Source organism: Aricia agestis, chromosome 8 (genome assembly GCF_905147365.1).
Source record: "Aricia agestis chromosome 8, ilAriAges1.1, whole genome shotgun sequence".
Lineage (NCBI taxonomy): Eukaryota > Metazoa > Arthropoda > Insecta > Lepidoptera > Lycaenidae > Aricia > Aricia agestis.
Genome location: NC_056413.1, coordinates 2630705 through 2657963, shown reverse-complemented (window position 1 = coordinate 2657963; position 27259 = coordinate 2630705). Strand labels below are relative to the sequence as shown.

Sequence of the window (27259 nt, the reverse complement as noted above, 5' to 3'; positions counted from 1 at the left end):
TTTGGTGCTTCCTGGCGAGTGCTACATCGACTGATATTCGAAGCTATAATATCAAGCTATTGTTTCTGATGAAGATATTAGAAGTGCTAACCACACTTAAGTTTCAAGTAGAGTTAGCAGCGTGCAAGGTAAAGACCATTATATTGTGCGACTAGCTCATCTGACAGATAGCGTATGGAGTATCTGTCAGATAAATTGTGGATAGATCTGGCACTTATTAGGAAGTGATGAATCAGACCCTATTACCTAAATATCCAATTTTGTCAAAGGTCCTGACTCCTGCCCTGCTAGCATACGCCAACGAGATATCTCACTCTACACGTTTTCTCGATGTTAACTGGTTTATCTCTTCATCTCTATTGACCCTAACATGACATAAATTTTTTCTCGTACGTCTGTCGTCAAAATTAGAGATAATTTTGTTTTTTTTTATATGTGCTATTTTTGTCTATATACTAACGAACAATATATGAACGAGAAATTTATCTCTCGAGTCTCGACGTACGCATGTTAGCGAAAAAGAGATATATATCGCTATCGACAATATCACTACGCTCGAGAGTGAGATATCCACGAGATATCTCGTTGGCGTATGCTAGGGGGCCTGACGGAGCCAAGATATTCTTAATCCCCAATGATAAGATTTAATTATTCAAATCAGGTACTCTAATCATGATCAACAATCCTCAAAACTGACGAGCACATTCGGTAACGTCAGTAAATAGTAATTATTCAAATGGTATCGGAAACCCATCTATAACAGCGTAGAAATTAATCGATATTTTGTGTGGGTCGTGAACTCGTGGCATGTTATGCAAACACATAATGATTCGTGGAAACACCTGCTTGTTAGTCAAGCTTTCATTACCCTCAGCAACTATGTATTTTATGCATTTAATTTTCCTTTATTTAAAATTATTATACACTTCTTTGTAGACATATCCTGTAAAATCTAATTTGGCAAATTGCGAACACTGATGGACTGCGGCTGGTTCATAGTTCAGATGTATCACGTCGGAGGTTCACGCAGACTATGAAGAGCCTTCACCTCCCCAAATCACATTAAGTGATTTTCCTACATTATGGTGATTACATGACTCACATACTCTGTAAAATATATAGAAAGTTTTATCTTACTGAGGCAACCAACGTTCCCAAACAATAATTTGCTTAATAATTATGTATATTATTTACCCGACGATAAATCGGGGGAAGTGATCCAGTCAACGCGTATATCTTTAGTCAATTTTAAGCCCAACTGCTGGACTAAATTATTTTCTCAACAAAAGTAATTAAAACATTTTATAATACCTACTCGTCTATTCCAACCGACTGCAGATTCGGCGTTCTCAAGGTTAAGAAATCAAGATTTTACACAGTAATAAAACGCCATTAATTATTTAAATGCGCATAAAAACGATTTATCAAACGTCCACTCAGACAAGGATCTCACATTTATATTCCATGTGTAATCGATACTTGGAGCATTGACTCGGAACATCCTCGCCTTGTAAATGGCCCACTTATCGTCACAGACTATATCTTAATCCAGATGATATCGCCTTATATATGCTAATCCACCTGCAGGCTTAGGCGAATAGCAATTACAAAACTTACGGGCAAAAAGTAGTTAAAGTCTCGGCGTAACTGGTCATACCTGCAAATAAGAAAAGGAACTTTAGAAAATCTAATGAAAATGGAAGGCTTAAAAGTGGTGCGCTCAGTAATTACAAGTACTTACCCATTAAAATGGATGGAAAATCATAAAATATGCCAATATATTTTATGAGCCAAGACTAAAGCTAAAGCTGAATAGGTAATTAGACAGTAATTGACGTTTGCAAATGCTGAGTGCTGACATTCTCAATTTAAAAGCGACAAAATATGTCAGTTGTCATTCTTTAAAAATGTCACCAGATGTAGCAGCTTCATCGAGTCTTGATACTTGTAGCTCGTAAGTTTCGCAATTATTTTCGACTTGATCCTTTTAAAACGTAAACCTATACATATATGGATGCAATCGAAGTAAAACGTGACAAAAGCCTGTAGCGCAGTGTTTTCCAACCTTTTTATGATGCGACGCCTCTGAGCCATTCACTCTTTGCTTTTTATCATCTATACATGATATTACATGCTTTTTTTGTTAAAATGATCCAGCTACCTCTGATCTTTATGATTTTTTCCTGATATAGTTCTCTCGTCCTTTTTTGTACCACATTTATGCAATAAATCATTATTATTATTATTATCATCCGCTGGCGACCCACCTACAGAAGCTGCACGACCGCCAGGGGGTCACGATCCACAGGTTGAAGAACACTGGTGTAGCGGACCGGTCGCAACAAGTCCCCACCTGCAGCAGGCATGTCCGGCAAGCGGTCCTCGGTTAATCATCGCGATTTTTAATCAATTCGTGCGGTATCTTAAGGTATTTCAATTATTTTAATTAATGTCTTAATGGATGTGATGTTTTTGTGTGCTTTGCGATGTCTTTTATTGTTTTTTTTTTGTCGCGGTTGAAGCAACAATAACGACTAGAATCGTGTTTTAGTGGATTTTTTGCATTTTGCCTTTACTAGTAATCATGTGAACAAAGAAATATTTAAACGAATAAAACAACTACGGTAGTTTTGTAATAAATTAAATAATGCAGTACAAAATAGGTTATGGGCCAGTAGAAACACAAAAAAAAACACAGGTAACCAAAATTCTTCGCGGAAAAGTAAAATAAGTAATGTGCAAAGTGAAAAATTGGATAAAATCCAGAAATCGGATCAGATGTATTCGAAGCTTCCTCGAAAATCCGAATTCTTACAAAATTCTTAAGAAAATTAGGAATTAAGCATTCCATTGACACCAGTAATTGACCACCACAGTAAACTATTTTAACCTTTGGAGTTCAAAATATTTTTTTACACTCTCTTTTCAGTTGTCAAAGACTAAGTAATAGACGTTGACAAATTTGGAAACGGGGGTTTAACCCTAACTTGGTCTATTTATACACAGATGAGTAATATCCGTATTGCTTGTAACAAGTGTCCCAAAACACAGGATACGTATCATTACAAGATTGTCACCTACCGCATTTGGGGTGTTGCTTGAAATGGGACATGGTTTTATCGATAGTTTCACAGTTTTGTCTTAACGTCTAACAGTTAATTTACCAACAAGAATAATTTCACATGCATGTACAGTGGTTTTACAAAGTCTAGTTTGTATTATCTTATTTTTCACAGGAGTAATAAAAATTACGTACCTAAACAAAGATGGGTAAAGCCATAGAGCAGATGTTAATTTAAAATTTAAAATAAATAGGACATGAAAATATGTATTACATATCTGCCGTTCTACCAAAACCCATTTTATCGAGTTCAGGTAGGTAATCGATAGCTATAGATTCTATCGATATACATAGCCCAACACTACATGTGCGTCACTCACGACCTCGACTTCTTGTTTCTTGGACTAATGCATACGAACGATCCATAAAACATATTAAGGATTAGTGCAAACCCGCTGGTTAGAAACGCTACATACCAAGAGTACCACTGCTTCGAACTTCTAATTTCATGCAAATGGTAACTTTACATTCAAGCCAAATCTGCTGCATGGATTTGAACCGGCAACTAAGTTCTACAGTCGAAGCCAAGCCAATACAGGATTAAGAATCAGTAGACTTCCTCCTTCCCGTCTATTTATGTGTCTGAAGTGATCTCATGCTTATCCCTGTTTTAGAAGTGACCTTTAAGTGCCGCGTGAAAATTCTGCAGACCTCGGCCAGAACCGATTCTACAGATATTTTGCCCGATTCAGCCATACTCATGTGCCTGACAGTCATAAACTCATAACTCACACAGCCGTCTGCAACAACTGGAAACTGTATGAGGAAACGCATCCCCCGACCCACGTGCGCTAACCTTTAACACCAGAACCGTCGATAATCACCACGTAGGTGTTAATGACATATAAAGGTGAGGTTAATTTAATAACGTGTACATCAGTAAAAATATCAGCTATAGGATCTTCGCATCTATCATTATCAGCCTACGGTATTTCGCAAAATCATCCAAGCACATTTAATATTATGTCCTAAGTCCTAACTACCGTGTCATTATCAACTTATCAAGCGTGCAACAATCCACGGTTTTCATAGTTTGGACCATAATAAACTCTTTCAATTACTTCTTAGTTCTTAGATCAAAGGCTAAAAATACTTAATGCAAAAACGAACGGTTAAAAAACATGCAGACAGACTAGCCAGCATAAAATCGTTCTATTCCTTTTACAAAAAGGGAATTAGATCCAAGCACAAGTTTATAAATGGGCTAATTAAAAACAAATTACTATAATAAAATTAAAGACTGGAGGAATTCGTATTGTCGATTCAATCGTTCAAGTCCTGTCTTTTCGATAAGCCACATCCGGTTCCCGAGGAATTTTAGGGCCTAATTACAAAATAAGGGTTCATAAAGACCCTGACAGACCCTGATGGAGTCCCATTCATTAAAGTGATTGAAAGAGCTCATGAGGGTTCAGATAAAGGACCCTATAATCATATTTCAGACTCAGGTACGCCAATTGTGCTTCATCAAAATTTTTGCAGAGAAAGTCGCGTATTTCTTGATGTTTTAATTATATTTCGCGTTTCATTTTAATTTCTCTCGTGTAAAATATCGTAAATTGCTAAATTTTTTGCGGAAAACTTTATGAACCGTAGATGCGGACGCCATATTTTACATTTTTGAATTTAGAACAGTTTTGAGTTTTAAAATTTTTGGTCCATTCTTCGTTTCTCATCCTAATCCTCATTATGTCGCTTCATCATGATTTTTTATACAGAAGGGTGTAATGATAATTCGGTAATCAAAGCCAGGTTTCCGGTCGACAACCTCTCGTCAACCAGTCCACCCACAGACCTATGTGAGCTCCGGAATTTCACTAGATAACGATATATCTTATCATCGGAGAAAACTTATTAATTGGAATGGGGAAGGAAAACTTTACGGTGGTATGGTTACAAAGACTGTAGGAATAATGAAGACTTAGGTACCTACCATGGTCATATTATATTGTGAAGGACGGTGTAATACATTAAACAATTCCGACTTCTTTATTGAAATTTCGATAATAATAAATCTTCTCAATTTTAATAGACTTTCTTTCGATAGTTTATTCCATGTACTTATAAATGGTTTGGATAGACTTATAAATACTGTTGAAGCGATGTTTTTAAAACAATTTAAAAGCATCTTTCGCTTATATACCCGATGCCTCTTGGTTGTGCTGTTGGTGATGTTTTAAAAATATTACTTTACAATACAGCAGTCAGCAACCCATTTCCATTTGCAAATAGAAACAAAAGGACAAAGCCACGTCGGCAAAATGTAAAGTACTACTCGATACACTCCACTCTTCCCGCAGACATACCTTATCTCCGATATGACAGACAAGATAGATAGAAAGTACAAACAGAGAACAGGATACAAGCAGATAACATACATCCTTACTTCAATGATTTATGTAACTTTAAACTTCGGAATAAGTTATTAATGGAAAATTTGAAGTTACAGATATGGGATAAACCTTAAATTATTAAGTTAATAGAATTTTCAAAATGTTCTCTCATGGTTTGTTGCATTCTCACATCTAAGCCACTAAACAGATTTTTACGACATTTGGAGCATTGATAAATTAAATGTTAGGATCTTTCTTACATTAGGGTACTTAATATTTAGGCTTTAATCATTTTGATGTAATCGTAGATTTTGCATTCTGTTTTAAGTTATCATGGCAAGATTTATGTTCCTCAATATCTCTTCCCACTGAAATTGCGGTCTCAAGATTTGCAAGCCTAATTTAGATGCAGATATCGTCAATGTATATGATTCACAAGATCCCTTTCCGGCAAACTTCAGCAATACTAATCGGCGGCGCGTCTCCGGCCGTTAGATACGTGACTGGCCTCTCAAGATCTATGCAAAAAAGTAAAACCTTTAAGCACTGGGAACAATTATTGGCCAGCGCCATTCGATTCTAGGAATACGCAAATTCCTGCTTAGTTTCTAAGGGAATAAATTATGCGTATGACTTGACTACATCAGCCTGCCTTACAAGTTACGTTGGCGAAACAGTGGTCGGGCCTCGGCCGAGCACGTCCATATAATATACCGAGTGATGGGTCGAGGGCACTATCTCGCCATTCTACTCGGTAGGTGTAATCAGGCGCTTAGAGTTAGCTGAGAGAACGATGAAACATAGTAAATCATTATCATTATATACAATCTATACAAAGACTTTAAAATTTAAATATGTACCTATTTTTGCAGTGAAAACTTCTTTAGCAGCGTTGAGCACTTTTGTGGTATGGCTAAAAACTGTGAAACTAGCGTCAGATTCTCGTGCTGATCGAAAAACCGTAAGACGGTTGGAGAGTAGTGTTGTAACATCGAAATCGATTAATCGAACAATCGATTGTTTTTTTTTCGACTGTCGATATTTTTAATCGATTGTAAGGGTTTCGATTACTTAATTAAAAAAAAAAACGTTTTTTTTTTTAAATCTATTTTCATAAAAAATTAATAATCAACTTTTCACTTCAGCCGGCACTCCGTCTTTTTTTTGTTTGTGGCAAATTGGCAATCGCGGATGGAAAGATGTTTTTAGGTCAGCAATGATTATTATTGTTATTGTTAGTGCAAATTTTAAGCGATACTGCTCTAGCGTGAAAAAATTGCCGTAATATAATATCCTATTCTATGTATCGCTCAAATCAATTAGAAGCTTACTAGTAGACTGTATAATTAAAACCGTAAGTGATTTAGATAAAAATAAAGGCCAGACGGTAGACACATAAAACTACACCTTATATGTAGCGTTACCAAACCGGTATCTAATCGCTTGCTTATGTAAACTGAATTAAAAAAAAAACTTTACGCAATGACGTAGCGTGGGAGGAATGAGGGGTTCGCCTGAGGCGTTTTGAGGGCGAAGACTGCATTTTTATACGCACAGTACAATCCCTACAGTCATGCCGCTAGGGGCCCATTATTGCGAACGACATAAGGATCATTCTTAGAAACCCAGACGCAAAAAAACTCCGAACGTATTCAAGCCAACGAACTGTGAAAAGTGAAGCTTTCGCATTGCGTGATATGCCAGGATATGAGAGCCTTCATCACGACTCGTGAGGTATGAAATTGTCTAGGACCCAGGTAATTTCCTCATCAAGCGCATACTTTTCTGATTGCGTTTGCTAAAATTGTACCGATTAAAAAATAATTGTCTTATTTTTTATTCAAAACAAACGGGACACAGCCACTTTTCTCCGAAACTATAAGAGCTATACTATTGAAATTTGATAAGTAAATGTAATCTATGAACCGCATTAAGATTTTGATACAAAAATGGAAAAAATACTAAAAATTTTAGGGGTCCCCATGGGTACAACTGGAACAAAAAAAAATTTTTCATCTAACATATAATATACGTATGGGGTATTCTAAAGTATGATGATTCTAAAAAAAATATATGATGTACATTACTATAAAAACTACCAACGAAAATTGGTTTGAATGAGATATAGCAAGTAGTTTTTTCGATACGTCATAAATGGTAAACCTTAATTATTTAGCTTTCATTAAATCAACTGAAAAATAAATCAAAAAAGTTTTCATTTCATATAAATACACCTTATTGCTGCTACGGAACCCTTCATGGGCGAGTCCAACTCGCACTTGGCCGGTTTTTTTAATTTGAAATAAAACGGGGCAAGAAATTTTCCGGTCTGCTTCGCGACTAGGTAATAAAGACTAGCTTTGGCCTAGCTCTATTCAAATTAACAGCTAGGCCGGTGGCTGAATAATTTAAACTTAAAATGGACCTGCACCTGTATTAATACTCCTTGTTAGTAAATGGATACACGAGTCATAGTCAAATAGTCCGTGATCAGTGATCACCAACGATATAAGCTGAATATCGTTTAAAAGTGACGATGATGAAGGTAAACAAAATTTAATAATGAGTACAGTTTACAGGATTCCAAGCCGCAATCCAGCCACCGTGAAAAATACTTAACTCTATTGAATTTGCACTCAATCGGTCGAACGCGCTGGGATTTCAAGATCTCGGTATTGGAAAACGGGAATAAATATTGAATTGTGGTTGATAGACATTTATTAAGTTTCACAACACAACCCTTACGAGATAAATATTTATATTTTATACAGCATGCTGTCTTTGTCTGTCATCCCATTTATTCAGCGTGTCAGAGAGACTTTTTTTGGTAAATAAAGTGGGCCCCGTGCGATTACGCCGGTTCTTCTCGCCGGGTTAGTTACCGAACCGGTGGTAGGCACCAGTGTAGACCCGACGTTCAGAGAACATTTGCAAAAATTTATTCTGAATAAAAAAAAATTGAGTTTGAGAGAAAGAAGCAAACTTTTCTGCTAGGAGACACCAAATTTTAGTGTGAAGGAAACCTTCAAGTACATTTTGGTGACTAAAATGTACTTGGAGGCTTAAAGATTCGGTCACTTCAGTTAATTTTTTTGTCTTTATCATGTGACTTTTCTAACGCATCAGTCTAGCAAACTAGTGCCTAATAAATAGTACAGAACCCTCCTAGGAGGCAATAAATGGACGAGGTTTCCGTGACTTGGCACACGCTTCATCAATATTAATTTGGTACGAGACAATGACTCCTAAGTCCTGCTGTAAAGGTATCTTCATGTTAGTTGCTATGTGCTAATAATATGATCATCATCTAAAAACGCTACTGCCTACTGCTCTAGCTTAGTTTTTTTAAGGACTTACGAGTCCACAAATGGATAAACAGCAGAATTGCAGATTAATAAGCTAAGACTTTTTATATTGCATTCTAGCTGTAAGCGGATTATTCGCAATACAAGATTTTATTCATATTAGGATCAATTTATAATAGCGCAGAGTCGAAGCGAAGCGAATTCCCAATAACTGAACACAGAAATTTCAACCTTAACTCTAGAGCGTAACGCAAACATTACTTATGCGAGGCCAATCAGCGTTGGTCGGGCGCATCGACGCGAATTCGCGCGGATACGCGCGCCTTTTTAAATTCTCAGAAGTAATAAAGTGCGTTAACGCTTTGGAGTTAAGGTTGAGTTTGTTATGTTCAGTTTTAATAATTCGCTTCGATGCGCTTCGACTCTGCGCTAGTATAAATTGACCCTAAAACGGCTAGATCGATTTTAATTTTAATGAGCCAATAGAGTACTGGTTTTATTGCAGCTCAGCGTGTTCAAAACGGATGAAATAGTAGGTAAACTAACAAACTGACCGACTTGGCTAAACTAAACCTTTTTGCAATAAGTGCTTGTACCAGTATACATTATGGTCTTGAACAAGAATCATGTCTATATTTAGCTGTAGCCAAAAAAGTTAAAAAGGAAACCCCGTGTTAAACATCAACTACGCTTGTACTGCAGAGAAGAGCTAAAGTGCACACTATACACAAGTCACAACTCAATATTCGCATACTTTAAAATGCTTGAAATCTTAGTTCAATAAAAATTAGAAAGTTTGTGAGGATATTTTGGTTGATATAATGCTCTTGAAGTAGTTAGAAAGTCTATAATATTAAGTAACTTTTTTTCAGCGTTTGCTTATTATAATGTTTTTACCCCCAAAAATATTTTCATAAGGAAGAAAAAAAATTACGGCGCAAGTCGCAACGGTTACGTGTGCTCGATGCTCGGGGATTTCGTTTCGCGAATGTCATGAGTGCAATTAAAACTGCGCCGGCGCATACTTTCACGACCGAATACGGCTGATGCGACGTCGCCGCATCTCTCATTTCAATATTTTTGTAAATGCAATTAGCGACAAATACATTATTAACGCAATCCATATTTAATATTATAAATGCGAAAGTGTGTCTGTCTGTCTGTGTACCTCTTTACACCAAAACCGCTAAAACGATTTTGTTGTTTGGTATGGAGATACTTTGGAGTTTGGAGTCCCGGGAAAGGACATAGCATTCTTTTTATCCTCGAAAAATGTGCGGTTCCCGCTCGATAAACGAATTTTGGTGCAACAGAGTCAGAAACGTGAATTCAAGGTCCGGTTCTTAGATGACGCGCGCGAGACACGAATCATTCATCTAAGGTGGTTATTAGTATTTTTCGTATACTTACGAGCTTTATTTCGCAAGCAACAAGCTGTTGTCAAAAACCTTTTTTTTTTTTGTCTCCTTAATAAAAAAATACAGAACGACGGCTCATAATGATGAATGATGATGAATAGTCAGTAAATGCTCGATAAGAAACAATAATGCATGAATCTCGCAATAAATTCAGATGAACGTCGCGGGCCATGACGAAAGGTTGAATATGTACAGGAAATTCGCCTACGCTGCCCATTACCTGCTTATTGGCCATGCCTTTACATCTTTCTTGACATTGGAAAAAGAGATACAAAACTCAACCTTACCATCTTAGACATAAAGAAAAATACTTAAATACAAAGTCAGTTTGTTCGCAGAATGTGTAGAAACGCATTTCACAACTACACCCACTTTATTGACAACTCCTACGATGTGTTTTGTTTGTATTTGATACTGCAGCTATATGGCCATTGGCCATAACAGTCGGAGGTCATGGTAGCTTAAAATTTTTAAAGTACTCTTATCGTACATATAGCTTATAATCAACACATTTTACAAAATGTGTATACAGTAATGTTTTACTTTGCTAAAGTAAGAATTAGGAATTTAGAAATTATTTACCGTTATTTACATTTGACATCAGACCAAGCAGTAGGCAGCAGTAGGTATTTTATGGTATTTTTCGAAAATTTGAAATAGGATTTTTTTTAATTTCGATATTCGATTCCAGCTTTAAAATGGGTTGCTACTGTTAAAAAATTGCGATAACTTGGCAAATTTTATTACTCTCGCTGCCTATATGAAAATTATTCCGACATTGGTTACCTAATTAGTAATTATTATTAGGTACAGACCAAGACGTCATAAAGAAAGCAAGCCCGCTTGCGATGACAAAGGGTAAGACGACCGTAACTCGTAATTATTGTAAGCTTATTTTGGCGTGAGTAGAAGGTGCGATATGGTCTGTGAAGGGCTTCTTAGTTCTTAATAGTGCCCAACAGAAAAAGAACAGCCCACCCTTGGCAACCACCACGGTACTGCACTTGTAGCAGAGATGATGCTGCGGGTTGGGGAGGTGGCGAAAAGACCACCCACACTTTGAGGTTCGAGTTAAGGGTCTATCTTCTGCATCGCTTATGGAGTTTCGCCATAAACTCGACTATTTTGACGACATTAATTTGCAGTCGAGATGGAGGTCAGCGTACTTTACAAAAGCTTTTGGGATTAGGAGACTCCTCAAAGCCGCCCATCACGTCGTCCCCGAAAGACTACGTGAATGTGATTATGCAATAGTGTTAAAGTTGCGTTTGCTGTTCGATTGTTGGTTTACTTTGTACCTGTAATTTGACTATACAGTTTTCAAATAACAAGGCACAGAAACCCATGCAATTTTGATATTTTATATGAAGTTATGTGCTTGGATTCGCCGTTTGGACTTTTAATATAACCAGTAACCACAACTTAAGCATTTATTTACCTAACAGAAACGTAAAGAAATAGGGTAGCAGTAAGAATACTGAATAAGTTATATTAGGGGTGTACCCGTGTATTTAATGTGAAGAACAATAGCCACGGGATTCTTTTGTTGGCCTGTGGGCTAACTAAAGCCTGTGCTAGGATTTGCTACATACTATATACATACATATATCGCAGCCAACTGTTTAAAATAGTCGTTCAATCAAACAGCTAGACTGAAAAACATCATTCAATCACACGTCTAGCCTTTTAATTAAATATTTAAATCGCTCAAAATGTTCAATACTACAGCTGATTCAGCCGTTTGATTGAATTAGTTCAGCGCTTACCTCTGCGGCGCTACTTTTTGTTTACAATATGGCGTCAACTAGCCAGTGTTTTGTGGTTGTAATTAAGATATTTTATTTTATTTGACGTATTGGTTATAATTTATCATATTTATTATTAATATAGTATTGTTTATTAATTATTTTAGTTACTTTATACAATATGTATGTTTGATTTATCTAGTGTATCTAGATTTAAAGTTTAATTTTGTAATTGTGCACGCTCTATCTGATGTGTGTTTGAGAAGATTTTTTTTTAATGAAATAAGGGGACAAACGAGCAAACGGGTCACCTGATGGAAGCAACTTCCGTCGTCCATGGACACTCGCAGCATCAGAAGAGCTGCAGGTGCGTTGCCGGCCTTTTAAGAGAGAATAGGGTAATAGGGTAGGGAAGGGAGGGAATAGGGTAGGGTCGGGAAGGGAATAGGGTAGAGGATTGGGCCTCCGGTATACTCACTCATTCAGCGAAACACAGCGCAAGCGCTGTTTCACGCCGGTTTTCTGTGAGAACGTGGTATTTCTCCGGTCGAGCCGGCCCATTCGTGCCGAAGCATAGCTCTCCCACGTATAAAAATTACGGGATTGATTTCAATTCTGTTCCAACTTCCAAGGTATTTATTGCAATTTTGTTCAAAATGAGTTAGAATACAATTTATTCTGCTTGTTATCATTACGCTTGTGTAATAATAACACTAAACGAATGGTCACTTTAGTTAATTTGCCATTTAACCAGTTAGCTAAGCTTCGTCTAACTGTAGTGTTGAATGTTGCTGTCAACAAGTCGGCTAGAAACGACGAAAGCCGTGTGATTGAATGGCGTTGTTCAGTCAAAGGGCTAGCTGTTTGATTGAACGGCTATTTTAACCAGTCGACTGCGACATATATGTATAATAATATAATATTATGACCTTTCGTTGCAATAGGTATAGAATATACAGCGCATTGAACTTTTAACACAGCATGCACAATGCACATATTCTATAATATTTCAATGACATCATAATGACTACACTTAATAATTATTATTACCGTACTTAGTTACTTATTATAGGTATGTACTCGGTAGTAGGTATCTACCTTAAAAAACACAAGCAAAAATGCTGATACCAAAAAAATTAAGAATAAGTTTTGTTTGTATACAAAAATGTATAACTGCACGTGTTATGAGTTTCGCTTAGGTTTGTAACTTGAAAGCAACTATTAAAAGCATGCTTACTTATCTATTACTATTTTTGGTATGCATGTCATCGTTTATGTTTTATCATTTATTATCTATCAGGTATAAAGGAAGCGCGTGATCCTTACCTGAGTTTGGTTGATCGAGAATATCGGCCGCCGTCAATACTCCTTTGGATTGGAAAAAACTTCTAACACTGGTGCACGTCGCCTCGGGTTCTGCTGAAGCAGACGCCAAAAGACCGGCGAAGATTACCAAACACAGCATTTGGTATCCCATTCTCAATCCAAAAATCGATTTTTTGTTGGGCGACAGTTTTACACAGAAACACAAGTTCACAGCCATAGTCGTTAAAGTTATAAATATAATAATAAATAAGTTTTTACTAATTCCACATAAAGTAATCGAAACAAAAATATAGTAAATAAATTAACAGAAACTTTGGATGATACACACGCCGCCGTAACACAATACACAATTCAACTGCGATCCATGACGATCGCAGAGAAACTACTTGGCATTTGTGGCTTGCGGGGGGGTTGGCGGCCGGCGCGGTGCGGCGCGGCGCTTCTTGAAATAAATGCAGTGTTGCCATAAAATAATGTCTTGAATACCCAAAATTCTGACACTGTGATTACCGAAAAATGATACATGTTACAACTGCCTCAGCAGCATTACATTGCACAATCTGCATCTGCAGCTCATTGCTGAATTTCATGCTTAGCTGTTTTTTTCTTGAATCCTGATTCCTGAAACCCACGTCTGAAGACGAGCAAAGAAATTAAATAATTAAAGGGGGGAGCCCCCTTCCCATACAAGAAACGTGATTTTTTGGGTTCCGTACCCAAAGGGTAAAAACGGGTCCCTATTACTAAGATTTCAATGTCTGTCCGTCTGTCGGTCCATCCGTCCGTCTGTCTGTGTGTCTCCAGGCTGTAACTCAAGAACTGCTGCTGTAACAACAAATACTGAAAACAAAATAAAATTAATATTTAAGGGTGGCTCCCATACAACAAACGTAGTTTTTTCGGCTTTTTTTGCTCTATATTAGTAATGGCAACAGGTAGGCACATGATATTTTCACAAAGGCCTTTATTTTTATTATGTCTACTTAACAATTATTAATAATATTACAATAAAATAAATAATTAAGGGCGGCTGCCATACAAAAAACACATATTTTTTTCCTTCGTGCGCGAGTCCGTCTCGCATTTGGCCAATTTTTTTATTGGTTTATTAAGCTGCATCTTTTTAAGAAAAAAAAAGTCACTGTCAAAACTTTGACACTTGACAGTAATTTCGCCCGATTTTACGGCACTTTTATCATGCACAATTTGCATCAAAAAATCATATCAATTTAATTTATAAGTAACGTAATAAACATTATAAGCCATTTTAATGGCTTGATAAGTCATTTACTGGCTAATTTGAGTTTGTATATAATATTTTTAGTTTAGATATAACCAATTGAATCATGAGGGTTACTTTGTTAAAAACCGTATCAAATACTATAGGAAAACGCTTTTTCGCCACCCAAAATGTTAAAAAGGTAACGCACTGTATATTCGATATGGATGGATTACTTTTAGGTAAGACTTTTATTCACATTTTATTGTTTTTCAATTCGACCTTTCAACCCTGAATGATATTGTTTGTGAAGGTTACAAATGTTATTTTAAAGATGGAAAGCACTCTGGCACTGGCACTTATGTTTGCGGATAAATGTTTAATTATATAACGATTTTTACATATTTACTCACATATCAACAAAACTTTTTTAGATACAGAAACTGTTTACAAGAACATGATAACACAAATATGTGCTAAATATGGACACAAATACACAGAGGAATTGATGATGAAGGTGTTAGGTGGAACTGAGCAGAGACTAGCTGAGATATTATGCAAAGACTTAAAACTTCCCATATCACCTAAAGAATTTAGAGACGAGTTGCTGGTTTTGGGAGACACAATGTTAGCTAATGCACCTTTCCTTGATGGTAGGTCTTTAATGTTAGATTTTTCTATGGTTGAAATAATTTTATTCTATAGTTTAGCCTTACTTCAGTTTCCCATTAATTAACCAATCAACTCCAACTTTGCTTGTTGTTTTATATCTATGTTTTAATGTACCTATGCTATATGCAAAACACATCTTTATGCAAGCTTATAATGGGAAATTTAATTTTAAAATGTTCATATTATTATTTAATTACTCTTCCAAAAAACTGCTTAAAAATTAAGGCTGTTAACTTTTACATACTTATTTCAATATGGCAGAACAAAGTAAAGTGGTAGCCAGTATTTAATTTTTTCACTTACATTTTATTGCAAAATAGGTACATAATTGTAAATTATTCAATTCTTGCAGGTGCAGAAAGACTTATTCGCCATTTACATAAAACTAAAGTACCTTTTGCGTTGGCCACATCATCCAGTGAGAGATCAGTTCAGACTAAAGTAGCAGCTCATAAGGAGGTCTTTGAATACTTCCACCATATGGTGATGGGAAGCTCAGATCCAGAAGTCAAGTTTGGCAAACCCAACCCTGATATATTTTTGGTGGCTGCATCTAGGTTCCCGGAAAAACCTAAACCAGAAAAGGTAAAATAACTACAAAAAAGAAAATAAAATACAGATAAAGACTAACTAACTGCCCCACTCAGAGTGGAACATTAATTACTTAAATGTAATTAATTCAAAATTTTGACATAAGCCCCATACATTATCTGTCAAACTCTTCATTAAATTGATGATTAAATGTCTCTGAGTACGGCGGTAAGATTAAAATATTTAATGAGGTGGTTGACACTATCTTTTATAGTTTGCAAAGTGCATATTTGCAAGTTATCAAAGGAAAATTGTGTTAGAAATTATATTTTTCCAGTGCCTTGTATTTGAGGATTCACCCCACGGTGTGACAGCGGGTATCTCAGCAGGGATGCAAGTTGTGATGGTGCCAGATGCGCATCTAGATAAAAAGTTGACGAAACATGCCACCATTGTGTTGCCAACGCTTGCCAAGTTTCAACCAGAAATATTTGGATTGCCGCCTTTTCAGTGATTAAAAGTAGTGGAAAAGTTTCCTAGTTGTCTTCCTAATTAATTAGAAAATAAAGGCATATAATAGCAGTATTGTACAAAAATTATATTCATAGAGCTTGTAAACGAAAGTGCATATTTTTTTTTCAGTCACAAATCACAATACTTTTATTTTGTTATTGTTGTAAATAAGAAATGTAAATAAGTGTTATTGAGCATTTTTATTAGCATGAATATTGTTTTAAAAGTTACCTTATTAAAATTATTAATTATACAAACATAACAGCATATAACAAACATAATAGCAACAAAAAGGGTTTTTAGTCATTGCATAACTCAGTGGTATTTTTATTCTATGTACAATTTTTTGTAGTAGTTCAGAGAAAAAGTTTATTAAAAAATTATAATTAAAACCTCTTTTTCTACATACTATTATTTATTATAATAAAATAAGCATATCTATTTCACTAATTGTTTGATTGCCGTAAGGACGTCAGGTGCAGACAAATCAGTTAATGGTGCGCTTTGCTCTACTCCTTTTTCTGAAAAACAAAAATCTTAGGTTAGCAACCTAATGAAAGTTTAACAGGTGTACATGAATAATTTTTTGATTCTCATAATGAGTATCAGAGTTTATAACTTTTTTTCCCAAACATTTGAATTTTAAATTAAAACTATACCATAGCGGGCCCAGACACGAGGTTGTACTCCACTGCATTCTCTAATCAAAATGGGGAAGTTTGGATTTTCCTTCTTGATGTTAACATAGTACTTTTGGATGAATTCCCTGTAAGTTAAAATTGTGTTTATATAAAGTGCCTTTAATTTATAGGAGTCCAGGGGTGATATTAAATTATGTACAGCTGAAAACTTTGTAATTTCAATAGTTTTAAACGTAAACGACATTTAAAACTGGTGAATATCTAATCGTCGAATTCTCGTACATGCAGTGTTTATGTAACCTTTACCTACCTGACTCCTGCAGATTGTTTACCCGTTTGGCATAAATGTATTCTTAATTCTTTTAGGGCTCCACCTAAGCGAAGTGCCATTTTTATTAAGTTTTATATTCCCAAAATCTGTTTTTAATTTACGAAAAATATAATATGAAATTATGAATTTTTAATTTTTTCTGACAGTTGACACTGACACTCCTGTTTTTTTTTTTGCGCACTGACACTCCTGTATTTGACAACATCAATGAATAAGGAAACATTTTTTTTTCTTATAATGGCACTTCGGCTATAACCATGGCCAGTGTCGAGTATAATATTATTATGGCGGGAAAACAATATTCTTTAATGCTAAGTACTCACATATGGTTTTGCTCTATAGTTTTACTCCAAATCGAGCAATAACCACCGTGTGGACTGAAAAAAAATATACTGAGGGCCGCAAGAGTGAAGCTTATGGGGAAGTGGACTAGATAAGATTGCGTGTCCATAGTTAAAAATTAATTTTAAATATTTAAATAAAACGCGTGGTAAAAGGAAAAGAGTGAGGCGAGATGATTTACTAAATAAATCTCGCAAGATATATCCTTATATATCCTATAATCGTACAGTCAAACAAAATTCTTAAGTAAATGAAGTTCATACATATAATACCATAGACTTAATATATACTCAGAACTCAGAAGTAAAACGGTTATTCTCAGGAGAGCAAAATTTAAGTGTCCCGGGCTTGTATACTCTGTAATATTATCTTATTCAAGTATGCAATATTTTTAAACGGTAGATAACACCCGTAACTAGCTACAAACTTAAACACAGGCTTCTAATTTAAGTAATTCCATAGACTTAATATATACTGTAATTCAGACTAAATTAATTTAAGTCGTGTTCAAAAATCATGTTTTTCTCATTACCGTAACGTGTCCCCACGCCAACTTGATCTCGAAACTTGCTTGTAATTTTTATAACATACATATTAACCATGATCTATTCATCGCTTTAAATGGTCATAAACATTGGTTATCGCATTGGAAAATATCGACTCAATAGGCCCAGCCTATAAATAGTTATCATGAAATAATCGCTTGTCCTATCAAAAGTTCTAATTACCGTAACGCATGCTGTTTTCGGGTGCCCACCCAAAAATAACAGGATTTGGCACATTACAAGTGCACGGGTCACTTCTCCTTAGCGTGTTCCACGGCCCATCAGCGGTCCCACGTCGTTAATGTTAGTGTGCCGCCGATGAAGTACGAGAGTATCTACTTACCGTAGCTTTGGTAACGAACTTTTCTAATTACCGTAATCTTATTTTGCTACTTGATTTTTAAATAGGATTGTATGTTGATCATGTCAATCTAGAAATAATTTGGCCTACGTACTTTGCCCTAAGCAAGATTTTGCAAACTGTGTCGGTTTTTTAAATCTTTCAAGAAAATCTAACTTTTTCTAATTACCGTATTACTAATTACCATATGTTCCTAATTACCGTTGTATGAAAAACTGATACGTACTTTTTTATCAATTGAAGTTTTCTCGCGGTTTTCATAGATTATTATTATCATGAATGAGTCTTTAATAATACTAGCTTTTGCCCGCGCTTTGCCCGCGTTAAAAAGTATTATTATATACAATCTTTCATCCCCTATTTTATCCCCTTAGAGGTAGAATTTATCAAAACCCTTTTTAGGGGATGCCTACGTGATATTAGCTTTATGCATGGAAAGTATTAGCCCGATCGGTTTAAAATTATGTTGTAAAGTGGTCTGGGACTCTCTCTATCACGTATAAATTAAGGTGTGGAGTTCGACAAGGTAGATCAACATTAGTTATGCTGATGACATGGTGTTGCTCAGTCCCTCGATCAGTGGCCTCAGAAAACTGCTAGGCAAGTGTCAAGCGTATGCCGAAGCCCAAGGACTCAGGTATAACTCTAAGAAAAGTGAACTTCTTGTTTTTCAACCCCGTGAACACAAAGTTAGCACAATACCACCCATGTTTCTAAATGAAGTTCCACTTGCTAGAGTCAATAAATTCAAATACCTGGGTCATTGAGCTGACTGACAGTAACTGACACGCTTGCTGACGAAGTAGACATTGAGAGGGAGCGAAGGGCGTTGGCCGTGAGTGGGAACATGTTAACTCGTAGATTTGCAAGATGCTCTACAGAGGTGAAAGTGAAATGCGCACTGATGGCTGTAACGCCATACTAAGGAAACGAGTGGCGTTATTGATGCAGCGTGTCAGAAGTAGTCATAACAGCATTCTAAGGGTATTAACTGACAGTTTTGATGGTTTGATAAGGCATTGGATAGAGGTGCATGTTAGATAGAGATTAAGTTTCATTAATAGTTTCAATGCCTTACCATTCATAATAAATAATTTTATACTATAAGAATTGCAATGTAATGTACTAACATAATTTAAATTTTAATTGTACTTTCTACTAACACTATGGATTTCCTGTGATCCGAAATTAGTGGTTATTATTATCATTATTATTATTAAAATTTACAAAGTTCCATAGCCCTTTGGGGGTAGAATTGATAAAAAACTTTCTTAGCGGATGCCTACTTCATAACATCTACCTGCATGCCAAATTTTAGCCCGACAGCACAATCCACCGGACGGGTGGATTGTGCTGTGCGTTGATACATCACTATGTCAGTTAGTCCTTTTGCGATATATATAATATTTAGATATCTATATTCTGAGTATTCATAAAATTATATACAATTTTTTTTTGGATGGGAATGACCAGAGAAGAAATTGGAGAAAAGAAGGCTTGTTCCTTGGAAACGTCGAGTAAAAATTTGAAATTACCCAGTTTTATATCAGAGATCAAAAGAAAAAGTGAAAGAAAGGTATACTTAATAAAAGAAAATACTGCTTATCAGCGAAATCCCAACAAAACGGCGGAAGAAAACTCAAAAAAGAAATGAGTTAAACTTTAGAGCTTATTACAAAAGACAAAAAGAAAAGAAAACAATTGGAAAAAAATCGAGAAATAAGACGTGTTCATAAATTAGAAAATAACAACAAACATTGTTTTAATCGGATCCAGTAGGCCTACTACGAAACTGTTTTGAGCCGAATGCCGCGTCCTTCTCTAACAAACGTGAAATGACGTTGTCAGAGCAGGACGCGGCATTCTCGTCCGATTGCTTGAGCCTCAAAACAGTTTCGTAGTAGGCCTACTGGATCCGATTAAAACAATGTTTGTTGTTATTTTCTAATTTTTCAGATTTTATTTGAAAGTGTCTATTTTTTGCTATTGGCAGGTTATGGTTGTATAGGACATCGTTAATTCTAGCCCTTTTGTGACAAATATACGGGCATTTTCCAAAAAAAGTGTGATGCCTGATCAAAAAACCAAATTTTTTTTTGAAGTGTAGTTTTTAATTAATTTTATGGTTTCTATAAATTCTTTATAGTCTTAAGAATAAGAAAATATAAAAAGTAAAGTAAAAGATTATTGCTTTTTATCAAAAAATATTAAAATAGTGACTGAGGTAGTGATTTAATGGTCAGTTTCGAGACTTTTTAAAAATACTTTAATGGTTTCAAATTTTGTTTGTTTACGGGTTTTTATCTTTTAATCGTTGACAGACACAACAAGCTGTTAGAAAATACTAAGAGTAATATTTATAATAATTGGAACACATTATTACACATCAAGTTCGATTTGGTGACAAGTCGTGCCAAAACAAACTTTATTTTTCTATTATCTCTAAAACCAGCCCGTATATTTAAAGTTAATTTAATATTTATGATCAAGGTTTAACTAATTTGAATATTTTTGTGTATTTGTTATCAAAATACTTTAAGAAATATGTCTATAATTATGTTTTTATGCTCTTCGCTAAGTGCGACAATCAAGGTTCACAAAGTAAAGCTAAGGTTACATATTATAGTAATAAAAGTCGAAGTAATTTAACATATTTATTTATTTATTTCTTGATGAATTTTGTGTGTTGAGTGATTGAATGATTGAATTATTAATATTAATTTAATTCAAAAGTTTTTTTTCATTGACTTAACTTTTTCTAAATTTTTCCATCTTTGTCTTTCAAATTCTTCTGGTCGTTCTTTTTTCAACTTCTCCTTATATCGTCGATTTCTTTCGGTGCCACTTAGCATAGTGTAATCTATATTTTGTGTAAAATAAATCTGAAAATATAAAACGTACTTACTAATGAACAATGAACTATAGGTTTACATATATAACTATAGGCTACATAGGTATAGGTATTATATATTTAATAATTATTAAAATTATATTGTTTATTCATAAATATGTATATAATAAAAATAAATAAATTTCATATTTACATTTCCATACTATTAATTTAATGTGCATGTGTAGCCCTAGCTTTATGCGTCACTTTGGTGACTTTCATAGTCACGCCTATATGTGACGAGACAAAATGTCATCAAACTGACGTCACTTTTTCGGCCAATGTTTTGTTAAAACAGTATCTTGGATACATTTAGTTAACTAGTCAAAAGTAATGAAGTGTAAACACTGTGCTGAATAACATTTGAATAATTAGAAAACGGTTGCAAGACAAAAGATATGTTATTTGTTACGTAAAAGCATCTCCTACCTGACAAAAAAAAACGAACCGTTCCTCGTCACCACAAAAACACCCTCTCATCAGAGCCTTTCAGGCCAACTGGCAAATTTTAAATGGCGGCTTGTATTTTTCGATTTTATGTGTTGCTAATAATAAGCAAACTATTAAGTATTTTGATATAATTTTAGATAGAATAAAACCGTCACCAAACTTACGTGTCAGGCGGATCTCGAATTTCGAATATTTTTAAAGATAGTGTTTTTGGGCAGTAAATTAAGTTATTTTTAAGATATATTATATTTACTAAGAAGGAAATAAACTATTTTTTACGCACATTTAAACTTTAACGCGTCCTTCTACAGAATATTTTTAGTGATTTCCATTTTTATTGAAGCAACATGCTGTGGGACAGGCCAAAAACAGCTCTCCCGTGAAATTAAAATATTAATAATTAATTATTGAGAGAACTTAGCACTAATATCGCGTATTTGTGTAAATGTTTATAATATCATACTCATCTTTTGAAAAAACTTTAATTAGAACAATATGGATAAACTATATAGGTTATAGTTTATCCATATTGTTCTAATTAAAGTTCAAAGACGTGCGACAGCCTAAAAACCAGGGGTACACTTTTTTTGGAAAATGCCCATACATGTGCATATTATTAATCAGTGTTTTTCTATGATGTTTTAGATATAATTATAATGCTTTCTAATTACCGTTAGGTACATAAAATTTTATATTTGTCTAATTACCGTACCCATAAAATTTTAAGTCTTATTATCTAAAAAACTATAATTAACTGTACCACGCCAAATTTATTATTGTATTCGTATCTTTCATTACTTTCATATTTTAATGAGTTTAAGTTAAATTAGCGAAGAAAAAAAAATGGTAACGGTAATTAGGCAAATAATGCCAAACCGGAGAATGGCCGAAAAGCATTATGCAATGCGCGCTGATTCACCGCTTACGCTGCAGCATTCCTATTTAACAGTGTTTTTCAAACTGTGGGTCCCGACCCTCAGGGGGGTCGCGAAGCTTCTGTAGGGAGGTCGCCAAAGGTTAAAAGGACTATTTTATTAAAAAAATAAAGATTAAGGATGCAATTTAACAGAAGCAAATCTTCAAAAATACATACATGCTTCTGTAGGGGGGTCGCCAAAGGTTAAAAGAATTATTTTATTTAAAAAAATAAAGATTAATGATGCAATTTAACAGAAGGAAATCTTCAAAAATACATACATGATAAAAAAAGCCAATGGGGGGTCGGGAAATATTTTGCCATGTCAGGGGGGTTGCGTCATAAATAAGTTTGAAAAACACTGCATTATCTAATATATAAAATTCTCGTGTCACAGTTTTCGTTGCCATACTCCTCCGAAACGGCTTGACCGATTCTCATGAAATTTTGTGAGCATGTTGAGTAGGTCTGAGAATCGGCCAACATCTATTTTTCATACAAAAAAAATATATATGGCAAAACAACGTTTGCCGGGACAGCTAGTAATATATAATATTACTAGATGTCCCGCGCGGCTTCGCCCGCGTAAATTAGAAATTTTACAGAATCCGTAGGTACATTTTCCCATAAAAAATATTTCCCCCGTTTTTCCCACATTTTCCTGAGTTTCTTCTGTCGTATTAGTCTTAGAGTAATAATATAATATAACCTTCTCGATAAATGATGAGTCTTACTCGATAAATGATCTATCTAACACTGAGATAAGTTTTTAAATCGGACCTGTAGTTTCTGAGATTGACGCGTTCAAGCAAACATACTCTTCAGGTTTATAATATTAGGTAGATATAGATTTTTTTTAATTATCGCTTGACAAACTCGAGTCTCGATCTAAAAGACTATGAAATGGTATAATATGGTAGTGATGATGATGATGATGATGATGAAGAATGTAATTTGCATAGTAGCATATGCTTTCTGTTCTTAAAACAACGCCGAAACTCCCAAACTTGTATCTATAAAGAATCAGGAATTCTCTCAGCACCTTCCGAACCACGGTATACCAGGTATATCTCGGTGCAAAATCTTACTTGTTGGTAGCATATGCTTAGAATACTTCTCACGAAACCGAAGTCACCATATGTTTCCCTATAAGTTTTGAGGAGTTCCCTCGATTACATATGGATCCTTCATCAGATCACCACTTTTCTGAATATAATACCAAATTGGGATGATACCCTATATACCAAAAGAAAAATTTTGAAAATCGGTTAACAAACGGCGGAGTAATCGTTGAATATAAGAAAACGAACATAACACCTCCCCCATTTTGAAAGTCGGTTAAAATTGTAGCCTATGTGTTATTTATTTAATCAGCACATGAATTGAATAACAAAATTTTTTTCAAATTAATCGTAGCACCATCTGTCAGGACAAACTAAAATTGAAATAGAATAATATTGAATGCGATGATAGCGCCGTCCGCCGGATCTAATATAAAACATTCCAAAATCAACAACTCCTTATAAATAAGAAATTAATTGAAAAAACATTTTCCAGTAGACCAAACTGTAAATTTTTTGCTTTAAAGACTTTGCACTTTTTTGCTGGTGGGCGTGAATTTCTACATAATTTGACTTCGCTTGGGCCACTGATAAAGACCTGGCGGCCCGCTTGCGAGCGCAGGTTGAGTATAGCTGCTTTGGACTTATTGTATAAGAACATACAGCAAAAAAAAAATCCCTAACGACGAGAAAAAATAAATTATTTTGAACAATATAATACAGCCTAAGTTGTTAATAAAATATGGACTAATAACTCTAACCGCCGTACTCAGAGACATTTAATTACGATTAACCTTGAATTTAATGAAGAGTTTGACAGCTGATAATGTATGGGGCTTATGTCAAAATTTTGAATTAATTACAATTAAGTAAATAATGTTCCACCCTGAGTGCGGCAGTTAAACTTGAAACCAAGATATTATATTCCAAAGAAATCTCTTTTTGTTTCTTTATTGCAACTTCATAATAAGGAAACAAGAATTATTTTCTTTAACAATTTAATTTAATGTAAGTAATACTCAATACATCAATTTTATTATTTGTACATAAGTCTAAGTACCAAACAGTTTTTAGATATTTTAATAAGTAATTTATGAATTCAAAAGAAACTGGTTCTTTCTTTGTTTATGAAAATGTATATTAAGTATTCTAATTTGTATAAGAATATTCTTGTTTGCTATTGAAGAAAGTAAGATTTCAAAGAATAAAATCGATAAATAATTTAGTCACAAAAATCATTAAAAAAACAGAAAAACTTAAAACAAACAGTAAAATGATACTTTTACTGCATTATCACTTACAATAATGTTTCAGATTGATGACTTTACAACATTCCTAATGGGTAAACTAAAAAATATTACACATTGTAAATATTCGATATTTAAAATATTGCCTAAATTGCTTATTTAATACAGCAAGTCTCACTAATACAACTTTAATAGAGTCCTCCTTTTCAATTTTGACAATAGCAACCCCGGAAATTAGGGTTCAATACCACAACTAACAGGCAAAATAAAGTGGGTTCAAAAATGTTTGTTGCAAAGTGCAAATAAAATTTTGATTCTCTGAAAATTGAAAATTTTGAAACATCCATTAAAAATAATTGTTAGTCGTTTTCTGAATCAACATTTAAATTCAATAACTGTATTAAGAAAAATTAATATCAATATTTGGTATGTACATATTTACATCTTAATTTTAAATCTTCACAGATTATGATATAACACAAGTATTAATATCAGATTTATTAAAAAAATCTTAAAAAACCTTGCTACATTTTTAACATTAAAATATATTAGAAGATATAATTTATGAAAATTGAAATTATCTAGCGGACGTTCGGATTGAGAGCTTTATCTAACAATTAGAAAGGCAGAAAGAGCTTGCCTAGTCTAAAACTGAATGTAATCACATAACATTAATATTTAGTTTCAGCTTCGATCATAGGATAGAATTGAAACTTTTATAAAAGGTGGCAAATCAAATAATATTTTTTGCCTCTACTACTATTTTACAGACAGTGTCTTATTGCATATTTTGTAAAGTGTATGTTATATTTATAACATTAGTCATACAGTTTAAGACAAAACAACCCCTACTGTTATTTTAGATGTTAGAAATTCTTTGAATAAACTTAAATGTGAGTTTATGTTTAGTCAGCTTCGTAGATCGAAAAAGACATCTGCAACCCATTCAAATGTACATATTAGTAGACTATACAGAATCAGACGAGAGAGAATATATAAGACAGTTTTTAGTCTCGGAGAGTTTGTTCTTTGATTTGGGTTGTTCTTGTGAGCTGTGGGTTGTGTTCTCGCCTCATTCTGTTTGTAGTCATACAGCATCAGCTAGCCGGACACCGGCTCCGTGTTTTGGACACCGTTAGCCGTCAGCTCCTGCTTTTGGCACCACTCTACGAAGTCATCGATGAGAACGGGCCAGGCGCCCTCTGCATCATAGTTGCTCATACCGTCATCTATTTGTGTTGCAAAATCTAAAAGTAGGTTCCATGTGTCTTTCGGTATAGATCTCTTATGATGATCCTGGAAATAAATTGTTTTATTATTATTTGATTGTAATTTAAATTGACTATCTAGTAAGTTTGATAAAGTGGATTTACAAGGGACTAACCGTTAAAAATTTACACCAAGCATCTAAAAACTTGAACCTCCCACGAAGTACAATATTCCAATACGCTATCGCCATGTCTAATTCTAATCCCTTCTGACCGGGGTTCTTGGCATAGTTAAATGTGAATTGGTAGAAATCTTTAAATTTATTTGGATCTTTTAATTCTAGCTCTAGTGTTGGGAGCTTGGCCTTTAGTTTGTCTATGCTGTCCACTCCTAGTTCTAGCAGGCCCGTCGTGAACTCCTCTTTGGAGAATTCACATTGCACTGCAGCTTTGCACTTCCACGCGATAATGAGAACTAGTATAGACTCCGGGCACAGGTTCAAGTCCTCCAGAAATTTCATGACGCCGTCCACGGAGATCTTGTCGCCCTCCTGCTGATCTCTGTACTTGTTGAACAGCAGCTCCAGTTTCTTCCTGTCCACAGACGCCTTCACGGGGTCTTTGTAATATGCATCAGGATTCTGAAAGTAGTTATCACTCGCTATGTCCAATTTCCAATCATTTTGTGATAGACAATTAATTGCCGTGCTCTCGCTCGTTTGTGTAAAGAGGACGAATTTTTTTACTTTTTCTCTCTGTGATGATTTCAGTTTATTCTGAAAAAAAATGTAGTAAAAACTTATAACCTGAGATACGTCCAACTGTCAAATGCAACTTATTCTATCGCAAATGAATGAATAGATTACGGATTATTAAATATATTTTGCAAAATGTTGTTAGTTACAAACCATTTTTACAAAATTTTGTTAATCCTATTGATGACTTTCACTAATTTCACTATTGTTTCGACATCGAAGAAATGAAATAACAATCAAAGTCCAACGACACAAATGTTTTTTCTTAATCTTCTCCTTCTTTCTCAAATAATAATTTTAGTTGAAGAGCAGCGCAGCATCTACATTCT

At 34.7% G+C, this 27259-nt stretch overlaps 4 protein-coding genes across 4 annotated transcripts in view; 1 reads left to right on the top strand and 3 right to left on the bottom strand.

The window, feature by feature from the left end:
* LOC121729936 (glypican-6) overlaps positions 1-13676 on the bottom strand; it is an 87033-nt gene extending 73357 nt beyond the window's left edge. Inside the window, exon 1 of the mRNA XM_042118668.1 lies at positions 13249-13676. Within this exon, the coding sequence (XP_041974602.1) occupies positions 13249-13465 (217 nt within the window). The 5' untranslated portion in view covers positions 13466-13676. The remainder of the gene's footprint in view (positions 1-13248) is intronic.
* Positions 13677-14432: 756 nt separating this feature from the next.
* On the top strand, positions 14433-16373 carry LOC121729691 (probable pseudouridine-5'-phosphatase). The gene is made up of 4 exons (XM_042118288.1): positions 14433-14709; positions 14902-15120; positions 15492-15724; positions 16008-16373. The coding sequence occupies exons 1-4, from the start codon at positions 14595-14597 to the stop codon at positions 16182-16184; spliced, it is 744 nt and encodes a 247-aa protein (XP_041974222.1). The 5' UTR covers positions 14433-14594; the 3' UTR covers positions 16185-16373.
* A 206-nt stretch (positions 16374-16579) lies between these two features.
* Positions 16580-17286, bottom strand: LOC121729692 (NADH dehydrogenase [ubiquinone] 1 alpha subcomplex subunit 2). The gene is made up of 3 exons (XM_042118290.1): positions 17135-17286; positions 16843-16949; positions 16580-16704 (listed from the first exon to the last, which is right to left on the bottom strand). The coding sequence occupies exons 1-3, from the start codon at positions 17212-17214 to the stop codon at positions 16622-16624; spliced, it is 270 nt and encodes an 89-aa protein (XP_041974224.1). The 5' UTR covers positions 17215-17286; the 3' UTR covers positions 16580-16621.
* A 7643-nt stretch (positions 17287-24929) lies between these two features.
* On the bottom strand, positions 24930-27188 carry LOC121729690 (DCN1-like protein 1). Its single transcript, XM_042118287.1, has 3 exons — positions 27084-27188; positions 26352-26951; positions 24930-26263 (listed from the first exon to the last, which is right to left on the bottom strand). Exons 1-3 carry the CDS (start codon positions 27084-27086, stop codon positions 26069-26071), a joined length of 798 nt encoding a protein of 265 aa, XP_041974221.1. The 5' UTR covers positions 27087-27188; the 3' UTR covers positions 24930-26068.
* Positions 27189-27259: the final 71 nt, after the last annotated feature.